General features: G+C 44.2%; 1 protein-coding gene across 1 annotated transcript; it reads left to right on the forward strand.

Moving 5' to 3' along the window:
- Positions 1 to 898: 898 nt before the first annotated feature.
- Positions 899 to 16,885, forward strand: Ube2b (ubiquitin conjugating enzyme E2 B). The gene is made up of 7 exons (XM_021178030.3): positions 899 to 1,012; positions 1,328 to 1,396; positions 3,801 to 3,881; positions 6,243 to 6,268; positions 10,633 to 10,722; positions 13,381 to 13,469; positions 15,221 to 16,885. Exons 2-7 carry the CDS (start codon positions 1,353 to 1,355, stop codon positions 15,347 to 15,349), a joined length of 459 nt encoding a protein of 152 aa, XP_021033689.1. The 5' UTR covers positions 899 to 1,012; positions 1,328 to 1,352; the 3' UTR covers positions 15,350 to 16,885.
- Positions 16,886 to 17,297: the final 412 nt, after the last annotated feature.

Raw genomic sequence — 17,297 nt, forward strand, 5'->3', positions numbered from 1 at the left:
TACTACACTGTTCCGGTCCCTAGAACTAACAAATCCCCAATACAGGGCTAGAAGCTGAGCACGGCAATTCCAGAAGCCTGCTGGGGGCTGTGGTGGCTATGGTGGTCAATGCTTCGGAATCGGCTATGAATCATCCCCGCCACCGCACTTCTGGTCCATTTGGCCCCTCTTTGCTATTGTATAAAGCTTGTCATGAGTTACCTCAGAGTCGAGCTATAACTCCCACCCATGTCTGCACGATCTCTCCCCTGATCTGAATCATTTTTGTAGGTTTCTTTGACAACCAGCAGAATTGATATGCTCTAAAATCACACCCACTCACTTCTTGAAAAACACAATTGTACCCCACCGCAGGCAAATTCACAGATTCCAATTCAAAGACTCCATAGATGGAGTCTTTAAGGTTTGGGCAATCTATTCCACTCTCATTTCTGTATAGATTCTAAGTATGGAAATTCCATTAACAGGAACAGGCTATTGATGCAAATACCCTTAATCCCATCTCATTTGCACCGACCGTAGCATTCAAAGCCGTTCATTACAAGGCTTTGCCACACTTTCAGTACCTGTCCCACGTACCAGAGTTGCTAAGCCACTTGAAACACAGAATTAAGTCCAGATTTTTTTTTTTGTTGTTCCGTTTTAAAAGACTCAGAACGCAAGCGGCTCCTTCCACAATGTCTCCTTATGCAAAGCCCCAGTACTTTGGGACCAAAAGAATAATGTATGACTAGAGGTGTCAACTCCTTAAACTCAAGGACCTGCTTTGTTAGACCTGAAACCAGAGCCAGGATAGGCCGTCACGTGACCTGCTCTGATGGCGTCACAGGCACACGTGGTTCTAGATACTTCGCTCCCTCCCCCTCAGGGGTGGATTGTTGACAGCGGCGCTGGCGGTCACGTGACCTGACGTCACCCCCACCTCCTCTCCCCCGAAATCTCAGGCTCCGGATGCACCACTCTCTCCGCGTCCGGCCGAACTTGAAACTAGCGACGGGGGGAGCGAGGCGAGGTAGCGGGTGGGCTCCGTGGGCGTTGGGCCGGGCCGTGTTCAGCGTGAGCACGGAGCGGACCCTCCGTAGTTGCCCGCGAGCAACAAGCCCGGAAGGCCGCCTTCTGCCCCTCCGGTGCGCCGCGCGCGCCCGCTCGCCCCGCCCCCTCTCCCCCCTCCCGCCGTGGTACTGGCGGAGGGCGGAGGGATCTGGAGGCGGCGGAGGGAGACGTCATTGCAGGGTTGTTTGTGCAGTCTCGGTGGCGGCGGCGACCCACAGTGATTCGGCCGCTGCGCCGGGGGGTGGGGGGGCTGAACGGGACTCTTTTCTTTCAGACTGACCGCGGGGCAGCTGCGGAGCATGTCGACCCCGGCCCGTAGGAGGCTCATGCGGGATTTCAAGCGGTAAGGGCCCTCGTCTTAGCCCAATATGACGGCCTCTTCCCGAAGCCATGGACTGTAGGGCGGGGATTCCGGATATCTTCCCCCTGGTGACCCTGAGGAGGCGGGCAGTGGGCCTGCGGGACCCACGGCAGTCCCGGTTTCCCGGTGGCTCTTACTCCCTCGCTTCATACCTCCCTCTGTCTGGAGTAAAGATGGTCGGTACTACAGCCTCCTGCCCTTCCCCCCCAAAAGTAGGAAGGTGGCTATCGCTGGGCCTAGGTGTCCCAGAGGCCCACCTAGGGCAGATGCAGACGCTTCACCTCCCGCCTCTGCACCCTGCGGCGTCCCCTCCCCAGGTGGTGCGAGTGAGCTGCTCCTGAGGCTCCGGCCTCGCCTGGCGGACCAGTCCAGCTTTGTTACAGGGCCCCGTGATCTCCTGTTGGTAGCGAGAGATTGGGGTGAATAGTGCCCCAAATCTCTCCCTTTCTGCAGTGGTGAGGGTGGGGTCTGCTGCGCGAGGTCCGGAGGTGGTTAGCCCATCCCCCGAAACCCGATCTGCCCCCGCCCACCTGGAAGGACCTTGAGAACTGGCTCGGGAAACCTGGGCCTGGAGCTAGCCACTCGGGCTGCCAGTGCCTTCTGGAACTGAGATCTGGCCCCGGAATAAAAGCCTATCTATAGCCTCCCCAGCCTGGAAAAATGCCTTCCGTCAGACTGGAGCTAATCTGATACTCCACCTGGGCCTCCTTTTGGAAAATAGGGGTTTATAGGAAATGTGGGGCTTGAAGGAAGAAGATGACCTCTCCCAGTTGTTTACCTCTCCTTGGAAACGTACAAGTGCAGAAACAGTAGACTAGATACTAGTTTTCTTTCTGGGCAGACCCACTGTGATTGAGACAAATCTGTAATATAAAAACTTAGATTTGCCTCTCAGGAAGCAACTGCTCAACTTTGCCATTATAAAGCCCTTTATGAGAGAGAGAGAGAGAGAGAGAGAGAGAGAAAACCCTTTATGAGGCATTTGGAAGCTGTTGTCTTGGGACCTGGACAACTTCATCATTTAATTCGTTGCTGATTTTAGCCACACAATTGAGGAATGAAGCAGTAAATTCGTCCCTCTCAGTCCTGTTAGTGACCTAATCTGCTTGAGGTTGACCAGTTTGCCAAGTGTCCACTTAAAAATCACAACATACTTTGTGTGATGGACAGGTTTTTGTTGTTTGCTTGCTTGCTTGTTTTTTTTTTGTTTTGTTTTGTTTTGTTTTTCCAAGATAGGGTTTCTTTCTCTGTGTAGCCCTGGCTGTCCTGGAGCTCACTCTATAGACCAGGCTAGCTTGAACTCAGAAATCCGCCTGCCTCTGCCTCCTAAATGCTGGAATTAAAGGCGTGCGCCACTACTGCCTGGCTGGTTTTTTTTTTTTTGTTTTTTTGTTTTGTTTTTTTGTTTTGTTTTTTTTTTAATGATGTGCCAGACAAAGAGATGTCCTTTTTGGTGCAAAAGTCACCCAATGCTTGAAGTCACTATATTTGATTAGCTCTGTAACTGATACACAAATAAAACGTTCCATTATGGATAATACATCATCTATTATTATTTATCTCTCGTTCATTTTTGCAATTTCTGTACTCGATTCCCAGTTGAATACAAGGTGCCTTTGGTGGTTTCCCAAGGATCTTGAGGTTACGTGAAATTGCTGATGATGTCTGTTGAAAGCATTGTATGGAGGCCTGAGGTATATTTGGCCTGAGAGCAGAGTTTTTAAAATGGAGACTGCTGGGAAAGCTAGCTGGCGCTTCTGACTACTTTAGAAAGGCACTGTTTGAAGCACAGGCCATGAAGTGAAACTTGCTTTCTAGTTAAATGGAGTATTTTTTTTTTTTTTTTTTTTTAGTCATTAGTACATTTTTGTGTTGTGTAGTGTCTGTAGTTAGGACTGGAGATCCTTCCATGATTAAGGTACGAAAATTGTAAGTTTTTGTTGTGGTTTTTGGTTTTTGAGACAGGGTTTTTTTGTGTAGCCCTGGCTGTTTTGGAACTCGCTCTGTAGACCAGGCTGGCCTCCAACTCACTCACCTACGTCCCAAGTGCTGGGTCTAAAGGTGTGGACAACCACTACCACCTGGTAGTTGCAGGTTATCTAAAAGTATTTTTCATTGCTAAAATTGTAAACTTTGCGTGGGTCAAGAGGGCACTCTGAAAACAAGTTCCTCAAGAGACCATATCTTAAATTTTGCTGTTTGAAGAAGGACTTAGAGATCTGGTAGTATTAATAGGTATATTAACCTGGTTGATTCATTTAGATCGTAGCTCATTTCAGCTCCAACTATAACAAGTCAGTCTAGCCAATCTGTCAGAGTAGCTCCAGTAGGGTCTGACCTCACCGGCCTATGTTCGACTCTGAGAATGACTACTCTGGACTTGCAGATTGCAAGAGGACCCACCTGTGGGGGTCAGTGGCGCCCCGTCTGAAAACAACATCATGCAGTGGAACGCAGTTATATTTGGGTGAGTTGAGCTAGGGATTGCTCAGAAAAGGTAAGTCGATAAGCACTGGGGAGAGAGGCTGAGGCTGATTCTGAAACTCACTTGTGTGGGGCGGGGACACATCTTTTGAGAACCCTGGGCCTCCTGTGCTAATTGTGCTCCCATCCCTAAGCTGTATACCCAGCTCTTGAAACATTTTGTTGAGTCTGGGGCACTTATATAAAATTGGTCTGCTTGCTGTTATGTTTAATTTGGCTTCTTTCCCTTGAGCCAAGGTGTGTTGCAGTGTTGCTCAGGGTGATTTTGAACTGGGCTGAAGTGATCCTCTTGCTTTAGGCCCTCTGGAGTAGCTGGGATTGTGGGCGTATGACACTGTGGTATGGTTTTATGGTTACTCGAGGTAACTGATCCTAGGGTGTGAAGGCTTTGAGTGAAGCTGAGTGGTAGACTGCTTGCCTGCTATGCATATGGCCCAGGGCTTGATCCCCACACTAATAAGTAAATGCTGGAAATTAAATGGGCTAATGAAGGAGATCAGGTAAACCACCTCATACAAAATGTGCCGTGCAAGTGTTTATGCCCCTACTGTTGGAGCTGTAAGGACACTTGGAACCAAAAGGACCAAAAACTTTGCTGTGACAAGAATTTTAGCTAAAAATCACATATGCACAGCCCCTCGAGAAGCTGCTGGATGACTTTGGGTAATACTGAGGTTGAAACACCCTGTAGGCAAATGCCCCATCCATCACTGGGCTGCACTTCTAGCACCTTTGAGATTCTATTGAGATAGACTCTTGACAGGGTGGGGTTCAACCCTTTGATCCAGCACTTAGAGGCTAAGGTCTAGGCTGCCTGCTGAGGTCCTGTCTCACAAAAAAACAACAAAAAGATCTCCATGCACTTCTCAGACTTGGGATCTTCTTGCTTCAACATCCTCAGTGCTGGGAACACAGGCATAGGCTACCATATAATATCTTTTTAATTTCTTGTTTATTATTTGTGCTTATTATTTGTGTGCAAGTGTGCACACCTGTATGCTAGCTGACTGACTGAGTAGGTTTCTGTAACCCATAACACTCAGTGTAGAAGTAATATGACAATTGTGTAGTCATTTCTCGCCCTCCATCATGTGTTCAAGAGATAGTATGGCGAGTAGTTCTACCTGCTAAACTGTCTTGCTAGCCCTGCACATCCTTTTTGATTTAAAATGTAAAAAAATTTTGATTATGTGTGTTTGTCTATCTATGGGATTATGGGAATTTACCACTACAGCTAGTTATGGTATGGTATGATTTTACAGTCAACCCAGGTAATTGATTAAAAACTAGGGTTTGAAGGATATGTGTATAAGACAGCAGGTGCCCATTGGAAGCCAGAGGCAGTGTCTGATATCCTGAAGTTGTAAGCTCCCTGACATGGGTGCTGGAAATCAAACTCCTGTAAGAGGTTTTTTCAAATACTCTTCATCAGTAAGCTGTCTTACAAGGATCTACATTTAACTAGTATATAACTAGTGGGGGATCTACACTTAACTAGTGGATAACTAGTGGGGTACTAGGAATGTAGCTAGCTCAGTGGTGGAGTGCTTGCCTAACATTCCTGAAGTCCTGGTCAGCAGTCATCTGTAAGCATAGCCCCTGGAGGGCTGAGGCAGAAGGATCACAATGTAGAAGCCAACCTGGGCTATTCATTTAGTAAGACCTTATCTCAAGAAAATCAAAATAGGTATACTGACTTATCCTTAATAAATCCTAGCACTCAGAAGTCTGAGGCAGGACGATTGCTGCATGGTTGGGCAAGCCTGGGCTGGGAGACCCGCATCCCCTGCTTTTTTTTTTTCCTCTGTATGTGTTATACCATCCTTTTTAAAATCTTAGTTTGAGATGGCCTTGCCAAGTTAGTCAGGCTGGCCTAAGACTGTGTATCTGAGTATCTGGGAATACAAGTGTGTGGTACCAGGTTCACTTGTAGACTCTTGGGTTTTTGTTTGTTGGTTGGTTTTGGTTTTGAAAACAGGGTTTCTCTGTGTAGCCTCTGGCTGTCCTGGAACTCACACTGTAGCCCAGGTTGGCCTCAAACTCAAGATATCTTCCCAGTGCTGGGAATAAAGGCACATACCTTTATTTGGGTGTGTGCCGCCACACTCAGCTGTACTGTATTCTTTTGCAACAAAATCATAGACAAGTTTCCTTTCAAAAAGAACTTGAGCATTGAGAGTCCTTTGTGCTGCCAAGGCTGTGGCAGTCTGACAGGTAAAGTTTATGCAGCTTTCAGGAGCAGGGTGAGTGCTGTCCTCCTAGTTCCCAAATTATCCTTCCCTCCCCGAAGACAGAGAAAGAAGAGTAAAAAACTAATTTTAATCAGAGATCTTTTTGTTTTCAGACCAGAAGGGACACCCTTTGAAGATGGTAAGTAATTCTTATTATCTACATATTAAAAGGGTGCCCTTTGGTCAGAGACTCTTAACAGTAGTTGAAGACAGGCTCTACTCTTAATAAGCTATTGGTATACTAAGCAAGCAAATGAAAAGTTAGAGCTCATGGGGATCTTTTTTTTTTTTGCACATCACCTTGGTCACCTTTCACCAGTTTTCCGTGTGACATGGGTTACCTATAGAGCTGTAGGTCTAAGTGGTCTGTGTTACAAAATAGTTGATGTTTGGGCAGCCTAATAGAGGGTGCTCCTTGGGTACTGCTACCAAGTGGGTAACTGTTTCCTTGCTTTCTTGTCTGCATTGATAAGGGTGTTGTAAAAAATTTTCATTTCTTTTTTTCCCTAGTACTAGGGATTTAATCCAGAGCTTGGTATGTTCTAGGGAAGCACTCCACAGCCAGGCATCCCTGAGTCCTGAATTCATAGTTACCAGTAGCTTCACTACTCAGCATTTAGCACCCAGAAACATTGTGCAGTCATTTGCATCTCAATTTGGGTCTAACAGGAGCCAGGAAAATGGGAGAATGATTCTAATCTGTAATCACAATTAAGTTTATTAAATTGACTTTAAGCAGGTACTGAAAGATTTTCCCTGATTATAGTGGATTTAAAAAAAATTAAATAGCTTTGCTGTAATTATCAGAATGACTTCAGAATTCATCTGTTCAGCATGTTTGACAAGAACAGTCACTATGGCCGGGCATGGTGGCGCACGCCTTTAATCCTGGCACTCGAGAGGCAGAGGCAGGCGGATTTCTGAGTTCAAGGCCATCCTGGTCTGCAAAGTGAGTTCCAGGACAGCCAGGGCTATACAGAGAAACCCTGTCTCGAAAAACCCCCCAAAAAAAGGAAAGAAAGAAAAAAAAAGAATAGTTACTATGAACTATTTGTGAGAGAACCACCTGCAAACCTGAGAAGTGAGTGGTGCCGTTCTTGGACGCTAGGATATTAAGTACCTGTTGAAGAATGAGAATGCTGGTCTAGATGTCGGTCTTAGACAGAGATGCTGTCGAATAACCTAGCACCTGTACATGTGAGCTGGATCTCACTGTAGCCTCTTCTGTAGGTCTAGACTCACAGATCCTCCTGCCTCTGCCTTCCAAATGCTAGGACTATGCTCTTTCTCACTAAACATGTATGCACGTGTAGGGATGCATACCACACGGTCTCTCACTTATTTCTGAGTAGGCATGAGGAATCCCAGGAGCTACTGAATGATTGTGGCACACTTCTTTAACTATGTCAGGACTTCTCAGTTGTCCATTCCCAAACTCTTCAAGATGTCTTGAGTCCTCCATTCAGGAGACCTGTGATCATCTTTAACAGTGCTGTGTTGACCTTTGCATTGCTGATACAAAAGCAGCCTAACTAAGCTAGATCTGTACCTAAGGAATTGAGCATCTAAGGACGAGCTGAGACTGTGGCCCACACTGTGCTAACAACAGTGGCTGTGTTCTTTGCATGTTACAAGGACTTGGTGATAGTTGAAATTGCTCGTCATTACATTGGACTGCTCCTTAATACTGTGCGTGATGAAGGACCTCAGTGGTACTTCCACAGCAGAGTGGGTGGAGCTGGCAGGCCTGGAGCAGGAGCTGGGTTACTGGGGGAGTGCGTGCCTGCCATGCCCTTGGGTCTGTCTGTAGATTGTCCAAAAAAAACAAAGACAAAACTTTTAGTATAGCAGTTTAATTCTGCTGTACTTTACATGATTTTTATTTCTGTATATATTTTTAAATTACATTAAACTTGTAATTGAGTAGAGAGGTGGTTTTTTGTTTTTTGGATTCTCCCCCCCCCCATGCTCCATTACAACAAACAAACAAACAAACAAACAAAAACCAACTTGTGCAATATCAGACCTGTCTAGTTATCTGAAAGGGCTGTGAAAATCCTTTTCAGTTACATATTGTGTGAGGCCATATTTTCTCCATGTACTGTATGTCAACTAAACAACATATTGTAACAGATTGCATGTAGATAAGAGAACCCAGCTGTCGTCTTTAAACCAAACATGAAGGAGAACTGTACAAATGCAGAATAGTAGTGTGCTTGTCACTAGCAAGTCTTTAAGTATGTTATTTAGTATTTCTCTTAAGTATATTATTTAAGCCAGGCGTGGCAGCCCACGCCTTTAATCCTAGCACTTGGGAGGCAGAGGCAGGCGGATTTCTGAGTTCGAGGACAGCCAGGGCTACAGAGAAACCTTGTCTCGAAAAACCAAAAAAAAAAAAAAAAAAAAAAAAAAGTAAATGATTTAGGTAGGTTAATATGTTATAAGGCTCAATTGCTTCTTGGAGGATTTTCCCAGGGCCTCTGTTTTGGCAGCTGGAGAATGACCCCAGGTGTGCAGGCCAGGGCTCTCCGCTTAGCTCCCAGCCCGTTTTACTTTATTTTGAGACAAGGTCCTGCAGAATTGCCAGGTTGGCCTGGAACTTGACATCTTGTCTTAGCTGCCTGAGTAGCTGGGGTTACAATATTTCTTATGCATCCCACCCCAGGCTTTTTATCTGCTTGCTATGCAAGTGTTCTATAACTGAGCTATGTCCCCAGCTGTCAAGTTAACGATTTCTGGTACAAGTTCCAGTAGGTTATTGGAAGCAGTCTGTACAGAAACACAAGGGCCAGTAAATCTCAGCTATGTGAATCTCAGAGATTTTTTGCAACCATTATTTTAATTAAATGCTATTTTTAAAAATTAATGTTTTGGAAATCAGAAAGTGGTAATATTTGGGCCACGACATTGTTTTGTACTTTGCTGCTGCTTGGTTCTATCTGGTTCTTGGCGTTCTTGTGGCTGTTGCCATGGTGAGTTAATCACAGTCTATGCTATTCTCTGTGCCTCTCTGCTGAGTGGTCCTTAGAGCAAAAAGCTCAGCTACCTCACATGCTTTCTTGAAACTGTATAGTCCAGCTGTTGGATTTTTATATATTTATTTTTTTTAATTTAGTCCAGCTGTGTTTTTTTGTTGTTGGTTTTTTTGTTTTTTGGTTTGTTTTGGTTTGTTTTGGTTTGGTTTTTTGGTTTTTTCGAGACAGGGTTTCTCTGTATAGCCCTGGCTGTCCTGGAACTCACTCTGTAGACCAGCCTGGCCTCGAACTCGGAAATCCACCTGCCTCTGCCTCCCAAGTGCTGGGATTAAAGGCGTGCACCACCACTGCCCGGCCCAGCTGTTTTTATAATTGCAAAAATGAGAAAGTAGACTTGAAACACATAAGGACTGGAGGTGTAGGTCAGCAAAGAGTATATGCCTAAGACCTCCATAAGGCCATTGTGGTTTGATCCTCAGCGTAGTAGTTAAGACTAACTTTGGGTTTTTTTTTTGGTTTGTTTTTTTTTAAAGATTTATTTATTTATTATATGTAAGTACACTGTAGCTGTCTTCAGACACCCCAGAAGAGGGCATCAGATCTCATTACGGATGGTTGTGAGCCATCATGTGGTTGCTGGGATTTGAACTCATGAACTTCAGAAGAGCAGTTGGCGCTCTTAACCACTGAGCCATCTCTCCAGCCCCAAGACTAACTTTGTTAACTGTTTCCTCAATTAATGTGTATGCAGATAGGAGATAGGACTTAGTACTCAGTAGCTTACATCTTTAACCTCTCTAACCCCAAGTTTCCAACTAATAGCAACAACAAAAAGTAACAAAGTAGAGTGTGCTCCAAATCTATGACACGTGACGATGTGAAGTACATAGCTGGTTCTTAGCGTTCAAATGAAAATAGAACTACCTTTCCCATCAGGGTTAGCGCCCGAGCTGTCCTTTGCTGGGTGGTCGGTGGCTCTCAGAGGCCTTTGGCGCCCTCCTTTTCAGCTATAAACAACTTTCTAGTTCTTTGAGTGTGTATTTTTAAAATATTAATAGCTAGGGCCCAGTTGCCTTCCAAAAATCTGACAGTTGGGAGTGCTGAGATGGCTCAGAGGGTGAAGGAGCTCACCCACACCAACCCTCACAATCTGAGTTTGATTCCTAGAGCTCAGGTGAAGGTGGGAGGAAAGAACTAACTTCAGGACAATTGACCACTGACCTCCACACATCCCAGCTGTGCTGCCTACCTGCCTGCACAGATCATACAGTCAGTTAATCAGATGTGACAGTTGCCGCTTAGCACTTTTCTCCAGTAGCCCATGAAAGGGCTTATCCTCAGCTTTTGACAGCATTGCTTGTTTCATAGTCTATAACAGAAGTATGTTAGGTATTTTATACGCTAAATGAGAGTTCTCGGGCTAACGAGTGTGGTTGTGGAAAATTTGATATAGACTTAAGAATTATTTGATGAAGACATTTAAAAGTAATGCTTGTCTTTGTTGTACTTTGGTTTGTTTTCTATTCAGGTACTTTTAAACTAGTAATAGAATTTTCTGAAGAATATCCAAATAAACCACCAACCGTTAGGTTTTTATCCAAAATGTTTCATCCAAATGGTAAGTCGCAGCCTCCTAGATTGTTCAGGGTGGGGGAGGGCTGGAGGGTTCGTTCCTCCCGTTGGGCACAGCTTATTCTTACAGTTAGGGCTGGTCTTCAAGTACTGCTTCCACACCTGTGTTAGCTACAGTTTCATTGCTAGAATCTTAACAGGGTTCCATGTGTGAATTAAAGTGATTTAATAACATCTGAATTAAAAGTAATAAACATTTATTTGCTTAAAGAACACAAATTTTACCTGAAACTTAGCTTTTAAAAACCACGCATTCAAGCCAGGAGGTGGGTAATCAGGAATTCAAGGTTGTTCTTAGCTACTTAAAAGCCAGACTGGACTGAGACCCTATCTCCCAAAACAAAATAAAATGTCTCCGTAGGTAAAAAGGTCTAAGTGTGAGAGCCTGAGTCGGGTCTCCAGGATGCCCATGATAGAACCAATTCCTGCAGGTTGTCCTCTGATCTACACATGCACATGTGTGCACACTCAAATGAGTAAAACAGCTAAATGATGGGATCTCAGAGCCAGGCTGGCCTTCAGGTTGATGGAACCAAGGCTGACCGAGCTCAGGATCAGCTGCAGGGGCTTAAGGGCAGGTGCCACCATGCCCAAAATCTGTGGTGCTAGGAATCAAACTGGACATTTGCACAGTAGGCAGCACTCCACAACCTGAGCTACATGGCCAGTCTCGGTTGACACACTCACATATAGAACGTATGCACCGTTCTACTTGCCAGTTCCTGTTTGTTGGTTGATTTTTCAAGGCAGCCCTGGCTGTCCTGGGACTTGCTTTGTAGACAGGGCTGGTCATGAACTCAGAGCTCTATCTGCCTCCTGAGTACTGGGATTGAAGGTGTGCTCCAGCACTGCATTACACAATTACACCATGTTACAAAAGTACAACACATTAAAATTACACAGCTCAGTAGAGTTTGGGTGTAGTCACAGACACAGCAAAACTATGAATGTGGCTGGCTTCCTCTTGTCTTGTGAGACACAACAAATAGTCTGGGCACTTTGTTTTAATGGGTTCTTAGCGCACACTGCCCTGACTGACTTTTCACCTATGTAGACCCTAGGTCGGTCTATCGAGATAACTGTAGCTGTACTCCGTCTCTACTGCTTGAATAATATTTTACTATTTGGATGGATTCTGTTTACCTGTGGATCAGTTGATGGACATTTAGATGCAAGTTTCTTTTTGGTATCTAAAAAATCAACACTAGTTCAAGATTTTATTATTATCAAATGCTTTTTTTTTCTTCTGGCCTGTATGCCATTTCATTCTATAGAAAAGATGAGAGGTGGCTGACTTATGCTCTCAGGCCAGAAGGTCTGAACTGAAGTTAACTGTTAGCACAGAGAAGTGAGGCCAGGAGGGTAGGCAAAATTGCCCAGAGGGGTATAACAGGGACGGAACGTGGGGACCCTAGGATTTACACTCCCACTCGCACTCACACACACCACGCTCTTTCTCCCTCAGTCCTGTTTTCCATGGAGAATATCCTGGTTCTGAGGCTTTTCAGTTTGGCAAGATTGCCGGAAGTGGAACATGCCTGTAATCCCAACACGATCTCTTGGAGGTAGAGAGAGGCAGGAGGGAGGGTTAGAGCTCAGAGCTGTGCTAGACTCAGCAGGCCTGGACTACACGACACTCTTCTAAAAGAACGAAGCCACACTCCACGGCAATGTCTGTAACCTTGGCCTAAGGGTTTGAGTGTTGACTTCATTCTTTCTTTTTCTTCCACATGTGTGTAGCTAGGCGTTTCAGGGATCGGATGCGCATTATAAGGGTAAATACCAGCTATCAGTCTTAGCTGTAAATATTTTGACATTAATTTTACAAACGTCTGTGTCCTCATTTAGTCAAAGTGAAGGTATTTATATAATTTTTTTAAAAAATCAACAAATGGAACCTACTGGATAATTTTTAAGCGTTTTTTCAGGTAGAGGCAGGCCAATCAATCTCTGTGAGTTCAAGTCCAGCCTGGTCTACATGGTGACTTTCAGCCCAGCCAGGGCTATAATAGTGAGAACCTGTCTATAGAAACAAAAACTCCTTAATTTTGTGGCAAACGCAGGAGATAGGTGGCATTTTTGATGGCTATAAATAATGTTCCTTGAATGCGTTGTTATTTACTATTTTTGTGATGCTGGGAACCCAGGACTTTGTCCATGAGTATAATTAATTGCTCTACCACCAAGCTGCACCTCCAGACGTGAGTGCCATAGTTTAACCAGACTGGAGCATAAGGGAGTTTGCTTTTTTTTCCTCATAGATGATGCAGTTGTGAAAGTCCTACAGTAAATCTCTGTGTTCATGATAATCTGAGCATCCTCTCTAGACGTGGGTCTTTGTCAGGATCTCTGTCTGAGACTTGAGAAAGGAGGAGTGGTTTTGGTTTGGGGGCTGGGGAATGAGCCCAGGCCTGCACATGGGAAGCAGGCACACTACCACTGAGCTACAACCTTGGACCAAATTGTGGTAATGAATGTACGGCAGGCTTCAGAAAAACTTCCCTCAGCCTTCCAAAAATGCCACGCGTAGTGAGGCAGACGTTCCTTTCAGAACAAGCTTCCCTGTGAGACCGAGTTTAGTGTGTACTGAAGAGTTCTCACTGTGGCATGAGAGTTGCATGTAACTAACTGTGTTGTTTTGCAGTGTATGCTGATGGTAGCATATGTTTAGATATCCTGCAGAATCGATGGAGTCCCACATATGATGTCTCTTCCATCTTAACTTCCATTCAGGTAAGATTGAGTTCATGTGCATCACAACTTCATATTCTCTGGGATATAACCAGTTATTTAGAACCAGCACCAAGGAATTAATGCATGACTTGGACAACACCCTGACTGCTCCACACTTTATTTTTTTGTTTGTTTGTTTGTTTTTGTTTTTGAGGCAGGGTTTCTCTGTGTAGTCCTGGCTGTCCTGGAACTCACTCTGTAGACCAGGCTGGCCTTGAACTCAGAAATCCACCTGCCTCTGCCTCCCAAGTGTTGGGATCAAAGGTGTGCGCCACCACGCCCAGCTTGCTCCACACTTTATTAGTTGACATATGAGGTCTAACCCCAGCTCGCCTTTTTGGAGGGCAGAGGCCTCTTTTTGCTCAGGCTGACCCACAGAAGACTGTCTCTTCCCAAATGCTGCAGATTCAGGCATGTGCCACCATGCCTACTCACAACCTGCTTTCTTGTCTTACATCCACATTCTTACAAGTGAGACCTACTTGTGCCCACGTAGTATCTTGGGGAGAAGTAAAGTGATTGCTTAGAAAACCATCGGGACCTCCAGGAACTGCCAGGCAAAGACCCTGTACCTGTGTTGTTCCATTCAAGAAAGAGGTGCAGTAACTGTGGGTTTATGTGTCTAGGGAGGCTGAGAGAGCTGTACTGATTTGAGAAGAGCAAAAAAAACCAAAAAGCATTTCAGTGTTGTCCGTCTTTGTCTTTTTGCCTACTGCTCCACTCATCTCTGGGGAATATCATGCTACATCACTGAACCTTATTCATATCTGATTCTCACTACTTGTCTGTCTATCCTGCTTTCCCTCTGTCTATCTGCCCAATCCCTGTGTGTCTCTAATCCCCACCCCTGTCATAGTCCACTTCTGATCCCATGTCTCATGTATTTAAGATACGATCTACATAGGAGAGTGAGGTTTTTATTTTATTTTTTTTTTAAACTTAGGAATTATTTCTGTTTTTTTTTTTCTTTTTAAGGTTTATTTATTATATGTAAGTACACTGTAGCTGTCGTCAGACACTCCAGAAGAGGGGGTCAGATCTCATTACAGATGGTTGTGAGCCACCATGTGGTTGCTGGGTCAGTGCTCTTAACCACTGAGGCATCTCTCCAGCCCCAGAAGAGTGACTGTTAACCCTTAGCTTGCTCATTACCCTGTATTTTCCTTCCCACTCTGATCACCTCAGAACTTTACACTTTTATTTCCTCCCTGCTAAACATATGTGAGTAACCACAGTAATAACACTTCCCCAGCATGCCCAACTTCTGAGCACCACAAAAAAATGATAGTATTGGATCTGGGAGCTGGGCAGTGGTGGCACACACCTCTAATCCTAGTTGTAGGAAAGCAGAGGCAGAGGGAGGCCAGGGCTACACAGAGAAAAAGAGAGAGAAATATTATTAGCAGTACAAAATACATGAAATTAAATTTCTAAGGTATTTATAGGTGTTATAGTTTAAGCAGGTTAAGCTGCTACTTCAGTGGTGAGGAGGTTCTTCTATGCTAATGAATGCTGCTTTTGGCTAATCTCCTTGAGATGGGAAGTCTCAAGGCCACTGAGAACTATTTTGGAAGCTTCTGTTCTTTAGCAACAGAAACCTGCTTCATGCCATTTCTGAAGGTTTTCTGACCCGAAAGATGACATAGGAACTTCCAAGTGATTCTGTTTTGTGTGATTTTCTGTCCTCATCTGAGTCCTGTTACTATAGCACACAGCTGAACAGCATTTTCTTCTCTCCCTCTCTCTCCCAGTCTCTGCTGGATGAACCGAATCCAAACAGTCCAGCCAACAGCCAAGCAGCACAGCTTTATCAGGAGAACAAACGGGAGTATGAGAAGAGAGTTTCGGCCATTGTTGAGCAAAGCTGGAATGATTCATAATAGACACCTGGTCTGTTCATCCTTCATCGTTGTTGTGTATAATTTACCTCCCAGTAGAAAGGCTAGCAAGTTTTAAGTGCCACGGGTTTTAAGGATTCTGCAGAGAAAAAAGAAAAAGTCCTTCAGTTTAGAACCTACAAAAGCTTGTGTATCTTGATTAATGTACTTTTTATTGCATGGTGTGAACTAAGTTATTGCTGCATAAATTTGTAATATATCCTGTTTGTATTTTTTTCCAAGTGTATAATGTTGGTGTGGAGTTTTCATGACAGAATATACACATTTTGTAAATCTGTACTTTTTTCAAATATTGAATGCCTTATTTTTGAATTCTTTAGATTTTTAAATTGGAGAAAAAGCACTTAAAGTTTTTTATATATGAATATTACATGTAAAGCTGTTAAAATACATAACTTCAGTGCAAGAGACTTTGTCACTTATTTCCTCACCTGTGCACGAGGGACTGCGAAGTCTCTGCCAGGTGAGAGCCTCATTTCCAACTGCAGAAGGTCACTCTTCTGTTTTCTCAAGAAAGTCTGCAAATTTGATTCTAAAACCAATTCTGATCTCCGGCTTTATTTTGAATGTACTTATGTAAGTTCAGTTGAGTAACTATAGACTTACTGGTCTGGTTCTGTCCAGCTCTGTATTTGGGCCACTTGTTAATGTGCGTTTCTCATGTAAACTGTACCTTTTGTGACTTCACAATTGGCACCTCCACCACAAGCAGAGCTGACTTTCTCTGCTGTGTGGCAGCACCTTCACAGGCTTTTGATTAAAAAGAAAGTAAAACCATCACCATTTACCAAACGCCGTGCCGCAGTATTAGCAATGGCCGGTTGCGCTGGTTTGAGCAAGGCAGAGATTTGGAAGGAATCTTGGTGTAACTTGAATATTTGCAAACTACCTTTTAATGCAGCTGCGCGTTACCTGTTTATTCTGGAACTGTTGAGCACCAGGGCCTGCCAAGTTGCTTCTCACCTCCTCAGTTGTATCCAAGTTGTACTGCATCTTAGTTTACTGGATAGATTTAAAACACAGTATTGTAGAAAGCTAATACAAAGCTATCCTATGCCTTCAAATAGTATAGAAAATGGAAAATATACAAGTAAATTCTGTTGAACCACTTGTGCAGTCTCTCTATAGTTGAAACAGCAACTGCAGTGAGCCTGAGTTTCTTGTCATCCACACCAGCCTCCTAGAGGTGTGCTCTGGGAGCCTCTCTGCTGGAACATTGGGTTGCACAGTGACCTGACCATGTCTTGTGTTTACAAAGTTGAAAACCGGGATGGATAAGAACTGATACTTTCCTTTAGAAGTCGTTACTCCAGAAGGCTGAAAAGATGGTTCAGTGGTTATTGCACGTACTGTTTCTGCAAGAACCCAGTCTCTGTTCCCAGCTCCCACTTCAGACAGTTCCCAGCTGCCTGTAACTTCAGCTCCTGGGGTCCAAAGCTTCTGACTAAATCAGACACTGATGGTCACACAAACAGACGCTTACATAATTAAAATAAAAATGCTAATTTATTAAGCTTAGCATGGTGGCACATAACCTACTTACATCCTTGGGAGGCTGGGGAGGACCATGGTTTTGAACCTGCTATTATATGGTGAGTTCCAGGCCACTCGGGTGAGACGTGTGTGATGCTTCTGCCATTTATTTAGATCCATTACTCTTTCCTTCGGTGACTTGGACGGTAAATAAGCAATACTTGTGAGAGGGGCTCAAACTATTTCACTAAACACTATCCTGGGTATGTCAGCACCATATTTATTCTTAGCTGTTTTCTTCATCCATTTGAAAACAAATATTTCAAGTACTTGGTAAACAGTTAAAGGGAATGGTGTCAGATGGTGAGCCAGCTGTTCAGTTTTTATACCTATCTAGCCCATCTTGACTTTTGGAGAAAGTCCTTAGAAACGATCTTATCTATTTTGTGTCTTCGGC

The sequence above is a fragment of the Mus caroli genome, unplaced genomic scaffold (genome assembly GCF_978045245.1).
Source record: "Mus caroli unplaced genomic scaffold, Mus_caroli_1 scaffold_13, whole genome shotgun sequence".
In the NCBI taxonomy this organism is placed as follows: domain Eukaryota; kingdom Metazoa; phylum Chordata; class Mammalia; order Rodentia; family Muridae; genus Mus; species Mus caroli.

Excerpts from the sequence above, each read along its gene's own strand:
- Ube2b (XM_021178030.3), top strand. The coding sequence starts at position 1,353 with ATGTCGACCCCGGCCCGTAGGAGGCTCATGCGGGATTTCAAGCG. Across the intron at positions 3,882-6,242 it reads TGGAACGCAGTTATATTTGG|ACCAGAAGGGACACCCTTTG; the intron begins GTGAGTTGAGCT and ends TTTTGTTTTCAG. Across the intron at positions 10,723-13,380 it reads CAAAATGTTTCATCCAAATG|TGTATGCTGATGGTAGCATA; the intron begins GTAAGTCGCAGC and ends GTTGTTTTGCAG.